General features: G+C 37.7%; 1 protein-coding gene and 1 long non-coding RNA gene across 4 annotated transcripts; both read left to right on the forward strand.

The window, feature by feature from the left end:
* The first annotated feature begins 5792 nt into the window (after positions 1-5792).
* LOC120547946 lies at positions 5793-6696 on the forward strand. Its single transcript, XR_005637121.1, has 2 exons — positions 5793-5886; positions 6391-6696. It is a non-coding gene; the product is annotated as an uncharacterized LOC120547946 (long non-coding RNA).
* A 4877-nt stretch (positions 6697-11573) lies between these two features.
* Positions 11574-13612, forward strand: LOC120547947 (G-protein coupled receptor 4-like). Of its 3 annotated transcripts, XM_039783775.1 has the most exons (5): positions 11574-11629; positions 12393-12581; positions 12828-13006; positions 13102-13221; positions 13338-13383. In XM_039783775.1, exons 2-5 carry the CDS (start codon positions 12408-12410, stop codon positions 13345-13347), a joined length of 483 nt encoding a protein of 160 aa, XP_039639709.1. In that variant the 5' UTR covers positions 11574-11629; positions 12393-12407; the 3' UTR covers positions 13348-13383. The 3 variants fall into 3 exon arrangements, with proteins under 3 accessions (XP_039639709.1, XP_039639707.1, XP_039639708.1); XM_039783773.1 differs by having other exon boundaries at positions 13102-13612; XM_039783774.1 differs by lacking the exon at positions 11574-11629 and having other exon boundaries at positions 12352-12581; positions 13102-13612.
* The last annotated feature ends 1677 nt before the right edge of the window (positions 13613-15289 follow it).

Raw genomic sequence — 15289 nt, forward strand, 5'->3', positions numbered from 1 at the left:
TACCCCAGGGCTTAAAGTACTCCAACCTGGTGCCGGTGTTGTGTTGAAAACAGACTGCCTGCTGAAATACGACTGCTCGTCGCTAGAGGGCGATGTTGGTCATGTTGTCCTGATATCCAATCCAAGAGAAAATAAAATGTTATTAAAAAGGTGACAATAGCTGTCCCATTTTTGAGCGGGTAATTTTTGAGCGGGGAAATATTTGTCACGAGTTTACATGAGAAACAGATAGGACATACATTAGATTACATACATACACACATTTATCATGGATAAAGATATGTACAAAGGTATTCTCTGATACTCAAGTGGTGAGTATCCAGAGGGATAAAAACATATTGTCAAATATCTGAATATTGCTAAACTGCAAGCATTTTAATATTGTTCTTATAACATTGTAATATTTTAATGAAAACAAAGTTATAGCCTAATATTACAAGAATAAAATCACAATACTTCAAGAAAAAAACACCTGCCATATAGTATGCAGTGCATTCCGTTACTGCTCTGCTGATATGGTAGTATCTGAGTCTGACAGACACAGACATCCCCGTTTGGGTCTCTGGTCTCTGAATGAGACAAATTAACTGAAGCTGCTACTGACCAGCCGGGCTGCTCCTCTTTATTTTTACAGAGCGGACACAAAGAGACGCACAGATCTGCTCCAGAGCTCCGTGTGTTTGAGCCTGAACCATAGAGACTGTTAACGTCACGGGAACACGGGAACTTAAACTTTGTGTTGCCTACAACAACTAGGCTAATGACATTCGTATGGGATTAGTTTTGTGACTTTAATTCCAAGCAAAACTTCTCAAGTATCAAACAAAAACACTAACTCAAGCAAAGAAATTTTCACCTCAAAGGTAAAACTTAAAACGTGCAAACAAAACATTTGTGTAGTTATAAACCTATTAAACTCTGGCTGAGATGGCTCCTTTCACACACTGAGAATCACTCGGGCAGCTGCTATCACCCCCACCTTTATAACCACAAAATCATACTTCAAAACTCCGGGTAACACCGACTAGTCCCCTAATAAGCACAATCTTGGTGACATGGGTATTGTCAAGCCAACCCACCTTCCTATACTGTCCAGAACTCTTTGCCAAAAGGGGTAAACTGTCCCACATTCCCAAATAGCATGCAAAAATGTCCCTTGATCTGATTTACATTTCCAGCATATATTGTTGGGCATAATTCCCATTCTGTGAAGTTTAGAAGGAGTGAAGTACCACCTATGTATTAATTTTTACTGAGTAAATTTACCCCTGACCTCTCTTATATATTTATTGGAGTGTGACAAAATTTTGCACCAATCCTCTTTCCCAATGACACAACACAGATCTCTCTGCCAGATGGTTCTCAAATTTTCACATCTCTTTTTTTAAATTGTTAAATAATTTGTAGAAAACAGCTGCTCTATGTTCTGAACCAGACAGTTCTAAAAACTCCACCACTGTATTTGTGTTTTGAGTAAATTTTCCTTTGGTAATACAATCCCTTATTTGTAAATATTTCCACAAAGGACATAAACCCTCCCTCTGAGTAAAGATCACTTATTCTATGTATGCCTTTAACAAGCCATTCATTCCAATATACAGTTTTTTTCCCAATCCGTGCAGTAGAGTTGTTCCATATCGAGGAATAAGGTTGTCTTAAATGAGATGCTCCACAAATCTTGTGTACTTCCGCCCAGACAGCTTTAGAATACATGAGTACCGGATTATGATGAAAGTCCTGTGCACTGTTAGCTGATCCCTGTGAGAGAACATCCAAGGGTGTAAACGGGCTCACTAGTTCCTGTTTTATCTTAATCCAGCTCAGTTCAGAGTCCGACCCTTACCAGTGTTTGACCAGTCTTGACATTTCAAATGCTAAGTTATACAGTTTCACATTTGGAAGAGCCATTCTCCCAATGTCTATAGGGGCCCACATTTTCTTTATATTAACTCTTGGCTTCTTCTTGTTCCACAGAAACTCTTTAATTATCTTCTCATATTGACTAAATATATGTAAAGAAATTCTTACAGGTAACATCATGGACACATAATTGAACTGCGGTGCCACCACCATTTTAATCACATTAATTTTACCCCATAATGTAAGATTCAATTTTCCCCATTTATCCAAATTTGTTTTGATTTTTAGAAGGAGAGGTTCCATATTTGAAAGCATAATGTCCTCTAGGTTTGGGTTTAATAATATTCCTAAATACTTCATACCCAAAGGTAAACACTTGAAATTGAATGCAGTAATGTATCTAGAATGACATGTTGTTGAAAGCGGCATGCCTTCCGATTTGTACCAATTTATTTTATAACCTGACAACTTTGAATATGACTCAACACATGTGAGCAACGCCGGTAGAGATTGTGTGGGATCAGTTAACACTGCTAAGATATCGTCGGCGTACAAAAACAGCTTGTGTTCTGTACCCCCTGCGCGAACACCTTTGATATCAGCGCGAATAGCTAGAGCCAGTGGTTCCAGAAATATTGTGAAAAGTAGTGGGGACAAAGAGCACCCCTGACGGGTCCCGCGGGAGAGATGGAAAAAATCTGACACCAATCCATTTGTCAGAACTGCTGCCCTCGGACTGGAATATATAGTTTTCACCCATCTACAAAATCCAGGCCCAATGCCGAACCTTAAAAGGCTGCCATAAGAAAGCCCCATTCTACCCGGTCAAAAGCCTTCTCCGCATCAAGCGAGAAGGCTGCCACCTGGTCTAAACTAGATTTACTTTTATGTATAAGATGAATAAGTCTTCTCATGTTGTCACCCGAACACCTATTCTTAATAAATCCAACTTGATCCCCATTAATAATATTCGGCAATATCTTATCTAAGCGGGAGGCTAAAACCTTTGTCAAAATCTTACAATCAACTCCTAACAGGCTTACTGGTCTGTAACTCGCTTTATCGGAAATATCTCTAATAATAAGGGATATTAGTGCTCATTAAATGTACCCGGTAAGGAGCCTATTTCTAGTGCCTCAAGATAAACTGTATGCAAGACTGGAGCCAAAATATCAATATATTTCTTATAATATTCAATTGGGAAGCCATCCAAGCCTGGCGACTTCCCGTTTTTCATTGATAAAATAGCATCTCTGACCTCTTCTTCCTTTATAGGTGCATCCAGCCTTATTTTTTGTTCATTAGAAAGAGTGGGTAATTGTAGACCTGAGAAAAAATTTTCCACCTCCTCCTCATTAAGCACCCCAGCAGAAGTATACAAATCCTGATAGAATGATTTGAAAATTTAGTTTATTTCCTTTGATGAGGTTACCACTTGGTTATCTTTTTTAATCATTGAAATATTATTTAAGTTATCTTTCTGCTTCAGTTGTCTCGCTAATAATGTACCATTCTTTTCACCACCCTCATAAAATTTTGTTCTAAGCCTAAATAACGCATATTCAGCCTTTTTATTATAAATATCATTTAGCTGATATTTTAATTTACAAATATTCTGGTATTTAGCATTTGAATATTGTCTTGCCAAATCCTTCTCCAATTCACGTATTTTTTATCCAACGTTTTTTCTCTTTCTAAACTACTTTTTTAACTTTTGTCGAATATGCAATTATCTTTCCTCTTATATATGCTTTGGATGCTTCCCAGACTGTGGGTACTTTATCTGTAGAACCCCTATTGACTTCAAAGAAAAATTCCAGATCTTTTGTTAACTCCTCACTAAACACTTTATTTTGCAACAACATAGTATTGAGCCTCCAACGACCCCTTTTTGTTTTTTCTGTATTTAAATCAATTTGCAACTCTACTGTGGCATGATCACTAATAGCAATGGTACCAATCTCACAACCTACCACTGCATCTACCAAGGACTTTGATATTAAGGCGAAATCTATCCTTGAATATGTTTTATGACAATTAGAATAAAATGTATAATCCCTTGAACTAGGATTAACTATCCTCCAGATGTCTACTAAGCTAAGGTCCTCCGTCATCAAATGAATAGCCTCTCTGTCCCTAGGTGAGGACCTACCCCTGGGTTTGCTCTTATCAATTATCCCATCCATCACCTGATTGAAATCCCCAGCCAATATAACCTGCCCTTCATGATCACCTATTATCTTATTAATTCCGTGAAAAAAATCTGGTTCCTCTTTATTAGGTGCATAGATATTACACAGAATTATTCTAACCCCATTAATTAAAGCTTCCAAACATAGAATACACCCTTCCTTATCATTATATTTTTTCAGCATCACAAAGCTTAAGTTTTTATTAATAAGGATCAGAACACCATTTTGCTTGCTTGAGTATGAACTATGAAAAATTGTGCCCACCTAATCTCTTTTAAACTTTTTTGCCTCTTCCTCTCCTACAATGTGAGATTCCTGGATAAATGCTATATCTGTATTTTTATTTTTTAAGTATGTCAGAACCTTCCTCCTTTTAACTGGGTCCCCACATCCTTTTATGTTCCATGATATTATTTTAATGTACCTATTCATCTTTATCTAAAAGACAAATAAACAAAACAAAACAAAAATAAAAATAAAAATAAACTAAATAAATAAAAATAAAATGGACACATGGAACCTGCACTCTTTACAACCCTGGTCAAAACCAAAACCATTACACATCTCAGATATATCTATATATATACACATGTATATAGGCACTCAATATTACCAAACACCTCTGGCCCATTCAAACTAGCTGTCTTAACAAAATCAAAAATGAACAGAATGAACACCCTTCTTTGCATAGCAACCCAGAACAATGTTGCTAAGCGCCCCCCGCCTCCCCCCCTTCCCCTCTCTTCCGTCCTACCAAGCTCAAACTCACTATAGCTTGAGTCACAAAACTTTACTTGGTCCGTGAGACACATTAGAAGTCAGACGGCCGCACAGCCCATGTAACCCCAATATACCCATTGTTTGTTACCTTAAGTTTTCAGTTGACAAACACTTCTCCACTACATTACATTAAGTCCCGCACTCCTAAGTTGACTCCTGCAAAAATTTCTCAGCCTTCTTTCCATCTTTGAATGTTTTCTTTTGTCCGTTCCACGTAAAAATAAGTGCTGCAGGATAAGCCAACCTATCCCAGCAAACATTGGTCCGACGGCAACGTTGTGTCCCTGGCCAAAAATAGTCGCGGTAGGACGGCATAAATCGGTAAAAAGATGTTACACAGAACATTTCCTAAAAATGCATTCAGATACATTTGTACATGTCAACAGTTCTGTGGGGTTGCATGCATAATTGTTATTTTTACCTTTATCTACGTGTACTTCAACATATACCATGTTGTGAATCAGTTGTAAGTGGACGTCCACTAAGTGACGTCCTTTACACGTGCATTTATAGTCCATCATGCCCCTCTATGAAATCAATTGTGATAAAGCTGCGCTAAACCCTTGCATGGTTAATACTGCAATAATTAATTTAATTCGCCAAGTTTTTAAAAGGTTGTGAAGACGTCCACTGACGTCCTTTACACATCTATAGCCAAAGCTGTGGATAGTCGTCCTCTGACGTCTTTTACACGTCAAGCAAAACAGAAAAAGAAACACGATTTGTATACAAAGTACATTTACTTTATGTTGTTTAAATAAATTATAATTGCATGTAAAACATAAATATATCCGGTCACCATTTATGTCGGAGATGGATGTAATCATTGACATATATAAAATGTAATTGCCATTGACAGGGAAACTGCTGCCAAGATGTAGTAACAAAAGATCTCGCGGTATTACAAAATCCCGCGATAGGATAGATTATCTCGCGAGATGTTGTTAACGCGTTCTCCCCATAGACTCCGGAGCCAGTAACTTGAACGTTGAACAAACACGAGGAGAGGAGGAATTGAGTTGTATCGATAATATTATTAAAAATCTACTGTTGGGTAAGTACATTTTGTATTCTTAGATTAACGTGCTTGAGTTTTACTTGTTTGACATGAATGAACCGAAAGAAATGATGCCCACATTGTCAACTGAAATGTACTGAGTTTGGCTAAAATTAGCTAGCTAGCAAACGTTAGTAGGCTAAAAGTTACTTTGAACTTATACAACGGTATACCATAGTATAAAGTATGTTTAATGTTACAGTCAAAGTTGTGAAAGTGTATGTTTTAACATTGGATGCAATTGCTACGCTGCACTGTACTGTTAATCGTGTTTGTTTTTACCTTATCTGGTTATAAGGTGAAGTAATCCTACATTTTTTTTTCATAGAATGGGTTAGGGAGATAGATAGATAGATAGATAGATAGATAACTTTTCATTCATGAAACTGGTGCAAAATCTTGTTTCATTTATTTTTTTAATTTAGTTATAGGACCACAAAAACATGTAATTTTTTTCCTACTGTTTGTTTTGTTTATTATTGTAATATTCTCTTCCCTCAGATGCTGTGAAGAGGTGGAGACCAAATTCAGCTGAATCAGAAATTGATGCGGCTATGGCGGAACACTTGAAACATGCTCCAGGAAGAGCTGGGGGTGGGGTTATAACAAATAACTTTTCTGGTGTAAATGATGTTGCAAAAAGATGCTACACAAAGGGAGATATTTGTGACAGTGTTATTGAACTGAACTAAATTAACGGAATTGAGCTAAAACTGAATTTGTTTTGTAATGAACACGTTTTTCCTGTTTCCCGGGTGAATCTGTATTGTATAAACCGTAAAATAAATAAATGTGATTTGGAATTTTGTGGCTTTTTAGTTCATCCCGTTATCTTTATGATCATTTGTAATGAACTACTAAAATGAAAATAAGAACACTTTATTTTACAGTGTCCTTGTTACATGTAGTTACTGTAATAACTATAAATTATGCATAATTACATGCAACAAACCTTAACCCTATATTCAGATGCAATTAATTATATTAAGAACTTAAATGTATAAGTAAAGTGTTGTTTGATCTACACGTGATTATAACGTGTTATAGACGTTCAGGTATGACTGGACCGATTTTTGACCTTTTTTAGAACCTTTGTCAAGTTTAGATGTGTAAACGTCAAGATCGCCGTTCACGATTTAACACAATGGGTGTATGATTATTTTATCTTATATATAGCCTACACTTATGCAGAAACACACATAAACATCCAGAAGAAGACTAATTCTGATGTCCAGGGACGCTCAGAAAAGACGTGGAATTCACGGCCAGAAAAGACGTGGAATTCACGGCCAAGTGACGTCAAAGACGTCGGTTCAACTTTCATTTTGGAACTATTTTTCAACCATGACGGGACGTCTCGGACGGACGTCTTTTCAACGGTCATTAAACGTCCAAATGTTTGCTGGGATGCTTCACTTGTAGCTCGTGAAGACGCTTCTTCGTCGAATTGAACGCTTTTCTCTTCTCCGCCAACTCCCTCGTAACGTCCTCAAAGAAGGAAAGTTTAGCGCCTTCCCAATTGATCCCCCGTTTCTCTCCAGCCACTCGTAATACTTTCTCCCTGGCAGATGAACGTAGAAAGCGGACAAGTATCGCCCTGGGAGGTTCATTAGGGCCCGGCATTGGTACAGGGGTACGATGCGCACGTTCAATTTCAAATTCGCTTCCCGAAAGCTCAAATGCTTTATCCAGAATCTCCGTCACATATTGATCCACTTTTCCGGGCTCCTCCACACCTTCTTTAAGTCCAATAATCCGTACATTATTTCTTCTACTGCGGTTTTCAAGGTCTTCCACCCGTGACCATAACACCTCCAGCCTATCCTTGCATTTGTTCACTTTTGCCTCAGTAAGCGCGCTAGCATCTTCAATGTCTGATATACGCTGTTCCGCCTCTCCCAGCCTCACTTTTATATCTTCCACTGCATCTTTTAGTTCTTTAGTCGTGCCTTTTATAGTATTGACATCTTTTGCCACTATCTGGAGAGTAGCATTCATTTTCTTTATTTCTTCTAACACATCATTTTTGCTATCGCGGCTCCCTGCATTCCCCGTCGCTAGAGGGCGTCGTCAGTCGCAGGTGTGCTTGCAGGAGACTCTAGCTCCATGGTCTGGGCGCGAGAGTGGAGCCGCATGCAGGCGAGGCTAATGCTAGCTTGTTTCTTCCTCGTGGTAGCTCCCTTGAAGAAGTTTGCCTTGTTGTTGCTTGTCATATTTCCGAAGGCTGCAGTCCTAGATGAACCTCAAAATCGACAGAGGGTGTCAAAATTGTGACCACAATTGAAGTGCGTGTCTCCAAATTCAGAAAATTAATTAAAGGGCTTTAGGAGCTCCTCTAGTGTGCGGCCATCTTCCTCGGTGGTCCCACGTGACTCCTGTTTGGTTCATTATATAAAATATGAAATAAGGTTGAGACTATTATAATGCTTTATTTTTAGTCCAATATAAAACTTCACATACATAATGGATATTTGAACATATTTAGCTGGGGCTCCGGTGGTAGAAGAAGCTGGAAGCTAGTTTGGACAGTAGTAACACTATGCATTAATTCTAAATATTGTTGACATTTACAGCGCTAAAAAATACAAAAAATACGTCCGTTATCTGCCATCTTAAGGTAGTGCAAAGAAAGAAGAAACAGTGTGTACAGATGGAACATTATCTAATGTATGTGTCGAACTCTATATATAATATATTACATTCACAGCTTCTACATTGTACAACTTAACCAATACCCTAGCATTGTGTATTATCAGGCCAATAGCAACCACAACAATTAGTAGTTAGCTGGATAATAATTTTTCCTAATAGATCATAATATAGCTACGTTACTAACCTAAGGTTACCTGGGAGAGCATCGTAGCTCTGCTCGGGTCCTGCCGGTCTCTACAGAGAGAAGACGATAATTAATACAGCTCCATTGAGTAAGGCCTCACGAAGAATACATGATTCCCGAAAAGAGATGCAACAAAAATATTTTTTAATTTAACTTTTTTTTTTAAGTAAGTAACTAGCAGGACACAAGTAATAATTGATGTAAGTTTGGAGACATTACCTTATTTAATCATTAAATTAATAAATATTTTTGTTGCATCTCTTTTCGGTGTTGTAATTTGTAGACGGCCCTAAGCACTCGTCTTACAGCAGCAATAACAACAGCAGAGAGCAGAAGCCAGCAGGCAAGTGTTCATAAACTTCTGGTGTACTTACAAACTTTCCAATCCATCGTTTTATGAGTGCATAACCTATTTGTACTAGTGTAGAAGTTTGGTATCATTTCGGGCATTATTAGTGGGGTAATTTACAAGATACAAACGTGGGTCCATTAGCCCCTGCGCTAAGCTATTCAACTGATAACGCTACTCTACGCTAACTCTCCCAATGTTAGACCCAGGTGAAAAAAGCTTCTGGGGGGGGTGTTTGGCTCGAGGTCATGGTGCAGAGGACCCTAAGGTGAAATTACTCCGAACCATCACTTTAATAACCAAAGTACCCACATTGAACATCAAGAAGAGTTCAATGTGGTTATTTGTTCTTTGCACATAGAAACATACTTCCCTTACTCTGGTAAAAGGCAAAATCTTTATTTACAGCACGTACACGTACACGCACGTGCACTTGTACGTGCCTGTGCATTAACTTCTACAATAATACAGTTTAAAACAGAAAACCTCTGTCAGTTCAATTGTTTTAAAACCCCAATAACAAAGTTAATCTTGCACACCACTGTTTCCCAAAAACATACAAATCATGTATTCAAAGATGACTCAGATCTTACCAACCTGATCTCACAGAATTCCATGAAATGAACACGGACCCTTATGTGAAAATCTGTGGCAGTTTCACGGAGTCGCAAAAAATTCTGTGATGGGCCCACGGAAGAATTCCGTGAAATAAACATGGCCCCTTAAGGGACGGTTAGGAAAAGAAGGAAGTGACATTAGGAAAAGTGACACACGGGACACGATCCCCGGTCTCCTGGGTGAGACCAGGCTGATCTTACATGTCTTGCGTAATGTAACACTCATAAGAGTGAAACTGCATACTTGTTGGAAACAGGCAGGAAACATCTGGTTAATAACCAAAGAACCCACATTGAACATCAAGAAGAGTTTAATGTGGTTATTGGTTCTTTGCACATAGAAACATAATTCCTTTTCTCTGGTAAAGGGCAAAATCTTTATTTAGATCACTTGATGCTAAACGTTCACACAGTTCCTAGAGTGTGTTTTAATGTGCTTTATTTCTCGAGACTAGTAGTAGAACGGTATGTCATGAATGCAGAAGTTGGGCTGCAGGCTCCCAAAGGTGCAGTCAGACGTGGCCATAGCACAGCGGCCGCAGTGGCAGCTCAAAGCCACGGGGTAGGTGACGGTCGGGTCTGTTAGGTTCAGCAGGGAGGAGTAGGGAATGTTGGACCCAAAATGCAGAGGCAGGCAGGCAGGAGAACGTCGAGGTGGAAGGTTTATTAGTCCATAAAAAAAACAAAGGGCAAACAACAAAGGGAGTCCTGAAAGCAGCAGGCAAAAAACCAATCCAGAGTGTAGAAAACAAAAGCAGGGAATCCAAAAAACAAGAGCAAAAAAACAGACACGAGCAAACACTGGGAGACACGACAGGCACACACAAAATGATCTGACACTGGACAAGGGGAAACACAAAGACTAAATACACAGACTAATGAGAAAACACAAGACAGGTGACACAAGGGCTGGGAAACAGGTGAAACACATTAGGCTGGGCAAAGCAATCAAAAAAGGAGGGAAACACAAGACAGGAAGTAAATTGAACAAGACAAGACAGAAAACCAGAGACTTCAAAATAAAACAGGAAACTGAGCAAAAGACAACACAGAAAACAGACTACCAAAGTTAGACCACACCAAAACCACAACAGGGTCCACGCCGGGAGAACAGTCAGGGAGCTTAAAGGTCTTGTAGTACAAGTCCTGGTACATGCACACATTCTGGTACACGTTGCTGAACGCTATCTTAAAGACAGGGTCCTGGAAGAGAGCAGACTTAGTGGGAAGTCATGGAAGACAACATGGTGATATTCATTTCCTTTTTTATTTTTTGCTTTTTTAATTTAAGATTTTATTCTTTTTATTCCACATTCCTATTTAGTCACATGCTTATTAATCATTTTATCACTTAATACTACCTCATTCGTTCTATTTGTTTACTTATTTCAAAATTTTGGTCTGACCAGATACCTCCTTATGTTACTATGTATGTCTATGCTGACTGTCTATGATTAAATAAAAAATAAGTTAAAAAAATACTACATCATATCTGTCTTATTCTCATATCATATTTCATTTTACTGTGTTTATATTTTAAATTGTTTAAATTGCTCTTTAATGTTTTATGTAAATATGTTATACACATTATATGTTCGAGGATATTTAAACCTTCAATAAGCTCATCAAAACAATCAAAACAGCAACATATTAAACAGACTTAACATGCATGTGCTGATTACTACTTGTGGTGTTTTTCAACTACAACCCCCCACACACACACACACACACACACACACACACAGCACCCCTCCCTTCCGCAATACTTCATGTGCATACTCATTTCATCACTCTTCCTTTCAAGAGGAGGCGTGGATTATTATCAACCTACTACATGTTATGTAACTTTACCATATTTATTGTAGACTGTTTGGATGCAGAGGACAAAACATCAGACATTGGTGTAGGGAACTCATTCAGTGTCTTCAGCTGTCAAAGGTAAATTTGGTGACATTTTATTACATAGATTGTTTAAAAAGGTAAATACACTGTAAATAGTCATGACAATGATTATGCAACCTTTAACAAGCAGACAGCTGTGGACTGTACTGTGTTTAAACCAACTATATTTCATTTGGGTTTTTCCCTGTCTTACCTTAAATTGTAAGACTTATGGATATGTGATTGTGTAACAAAGACAGAAAATGGAGTTTAAGAAACTGGCTAAAAATGATAATCATGCAAAATCAAGTACAATTAGCTAAAGGAAAAATGAGAGAAGAAAAATTAAATAGAGCATGCACAATTAATGGGAAATTAAACAACAAAAAGTAGAACTACTGTGTAGATATTTCAGAAATGTAGTCCATATATCGAAAACGTGCTAACAGAGGCTATTTCTTGTGTGTGGTGAAAGACAGGCAGAATGTCCTAAACAAATGGACATTAACATTAATCATTATATTAAATTACTGAAACATGGACGAAGTTCTATGGCTGCAGTAATGACCTCACATCAGCACGTTAAATATTTCTATTCATCACCAGAACTTGTGCTATCTCTTTGATTAAATATCATAAGCAGATAGGGTAATGAATATTAAGGAAATTGAATACTGAAAGCAATACGCATTTTATTTTAAATGCTTTGATTTGTGAGTATTCTATATATGTATACTGCATTTTTGTGAACTGAACAATGATAGGTAGATATTAAACAACATGTTTCACGTCTCTTTTTATAACCTGATCTCCTAAACAGGTTTCACTCTGAAGAATGGGAGAGGTCTATGTTAATGACACTTTACAGGACATGAGGGATTATTACAACAGCAACTTCAACGACTTTGAATTTAAAAAAATACTATTCATCATAAATGTGGTGACATGCATAATCATTAGTATCGGACTTCCTTTGACCCTCGTGGCCATCTATGCTCTTTATTCTCTGGTACGTACATTATGACTGAGATCTATTTGTGTAAAGTCTCTGTCTGTAAAGGATCTTGATCTGAGTTGGGGGCCACATGTCAGGGGGCTGGGGTGAAGTATTTTAATGACCTATACATTTACAGGAATAATGAACCGCATAGTTAAAATGTAAATTAAGCTGATTGGACCCTGCAGACATTTGGGAGGAGGAGTTCAGAACATGTTTACAACTGCTTTCTTTACTTTAACCAATGTTTTCCTGCAGGTGGGAAAGTATAATGTTGCTCCGATCTACGTCATCAACCTTCTCATTTCTGACCTCATTCAGTTCTGCTGCTTGATCGGTTTGGTGGCAAAATCTGAGGACCAGAAAATAACCGTTGTTATTTACTTCTCTAGTCTGTTGGCCAGTGTTTACTTCATGGTGTGCATCGCCCTGGAAAGGTATCTGTCTATCCAGAATGTGTGTATCTACTTCTGTGTCTGACCATTGTATTACTATATCATTCTGAAGCTGTATCTTACATCTTGTATTACAGGTATTTGGTCATCGCCTGCCCACTGTGGTACCGCTTCAGACGATCCATCAAGAGCTCCGTGGTGGTCTGTGTCCTGGTCTGGGTTTTTCCTCTTATCTTTTTCATCGGTTATGTATTTTGGTATGTTCCAGATTTTATAATGAATATCACTTTGTTCATATTTTTCCTCCTTCCCCTCCCACTGCTCATATTCTTTCTGCTTGGGACCCTTAAAGCCCTGTCTGCTTCCATCTTAGTTACTGCTGATGAAAAACGACGAATTGTGGCAATGTTGGTCCTGCTGCTGCTTATTTACACGCTGCTGTCTCTACCCAGAATCATCATGCTTCTGAAAAAACATGACATAAATGACATCCCCCTCCACATCCTGTGTGATGTGTTTCTTAAGTTGAGTCCTCTTGCAGACTTAGTTCTGTATGTTTTCATGAGGAAAAGGGCCATAGACAAGCTTTTGGCCTATGTGTGTTGTTGCAGAATGGACAGCAATGATGTCAGCAGTTCAACAGTATGAATGATGACAACATGTCCATAGTCAGCTTCATGTAGGCAGAGAAAAAGAAAAAAAAAAAGAGAGAGAGAGAGAGAGAAAAAAAAAAAGAGGAGAAACAGAAGAAGACATGTAGGTAAATAGAAAGGATAGAGACAACACAGATTCTGTCTTCTACTGATATGGTTTCCAATAAGACACCTAACTGTTGATGTAAGCCATCTTTTGTAGGAGTTGGGTCTGCACCAATCACTCTTCTCTTTGCAACTTTGGATCTATCATCCTCTCCGACACACCTGTGTCATGTTATAGATGTGCAAAGTATTTTGCCGTTCATAACAACTTTAATCGTCATCAAGACGCACGGTAGAGTGAACCAAGTTAATGGAATTTTGTCAAGAGAAAACTGATTTGTGTTTTTAGATCAGTTGGTGTTTACCTGCATAATTTAATACAACTCAAATATGAACAATCACTGTTTGTGCATCACTGTACATGATGAAAAATAAAACCCTTTTTAAGATCACTTATTTGATCTCAATTTGTTTAACTCCATTTTTGAACTCTTATCAATCAGAGCCCCTACTTACATTTTTTTCTATTTAATAATGATGAGAAACACACTTGCATTTACATGTCTTCATATGGTTTATGCAGCTTATGGTGTCTGTCCATATATGAGTCTCATATGTCTCTTCATATTGTTCTTGTGGCTAAATCTTCTCCTACAAACATTGCGACCAAATGGTTTCTCTCCTGTGTGGACTCTCATGTTCTCCTGCATTGTGTTCTTTGAACTAAATTGACTAATTGATGAATGGTCTAATGGTTTCAGCTGTACTTGTATAAACTGTTGGGTAGTTTAATATGTAACAAAAGATTTGATAAAATCTTTATTTGTTTTGTTTTTACCAAATTTGTATCTAATTTATAAAGTCACTTTTAGGAAAATGTTGTCAACATGAAGTGGCATGAAAAGAAAAAACAAAAAACTAAATTACAAGTACTTCACATTTGTAATTAAGTACAGATGTTAAGTAAATGTACTTAGTTACATTCCATCACTGACTAAAACCCCAGAGATGTTCTACCGCAGGGCTTAAAGTAGTCCGACCTGGTGCTGGATTTCCAGCATATGACTATTTTAGAAAAAAAAAAAAAATTAAAAAGTCCACATGGGATTTGTATTTGATGCGCTGGGTTTAACCAATCATTGTACTTCCACCTACCAATGAAACGAGTTCTAGCCAATCAGATGCAAAGTAGGTGGTTCTTTGCCGAAAAGCGAGTCTGTGGTTCACTGAGCCAGTTTGTGACAGAGTCAAGAAGTCTGTTAATGTTCACAAGGCCAGGAACATTTGTGTTTTATGCTTGTATTGTATACATATGTTTTTCAACAAACAACAAACAAACAACAACAAAGTGCTATATAAATGAAATCAACTTCAAACTTATGGTCTGGTCTTTCATTTTTATGAGCTACATACAATTTTTTAGATTTTATGTTTTTGTTATTGCTTTATGTTCTTTAAACTGTTTTGCCCCCCGCTTTTTTGATACAATTGTTAGTCATACCCATTCTACTACTGTTTGTTTCCAGCAGGTGCAGCCTTTGTAGTCAAACACTGGATAATTAAAGCAAAACTGCATCATTGAAATGCTGTTGAAATAATGTGAAATATACATAGATTTAATTTAGTT

Source organism: Perca fluviatilis, chromosome 19, assembly GCF_010015445.1.
Source record: "Perca fluviatilis chromosome 19, GENO_Pfluv_1.0, whole genome shotgun sequence".
Lineage (NCBI taxonomy): Eukaryota > Metazoa > Chordata > Actinopteri > Perciformes > Percidae > Perca > Perca fluviatilis.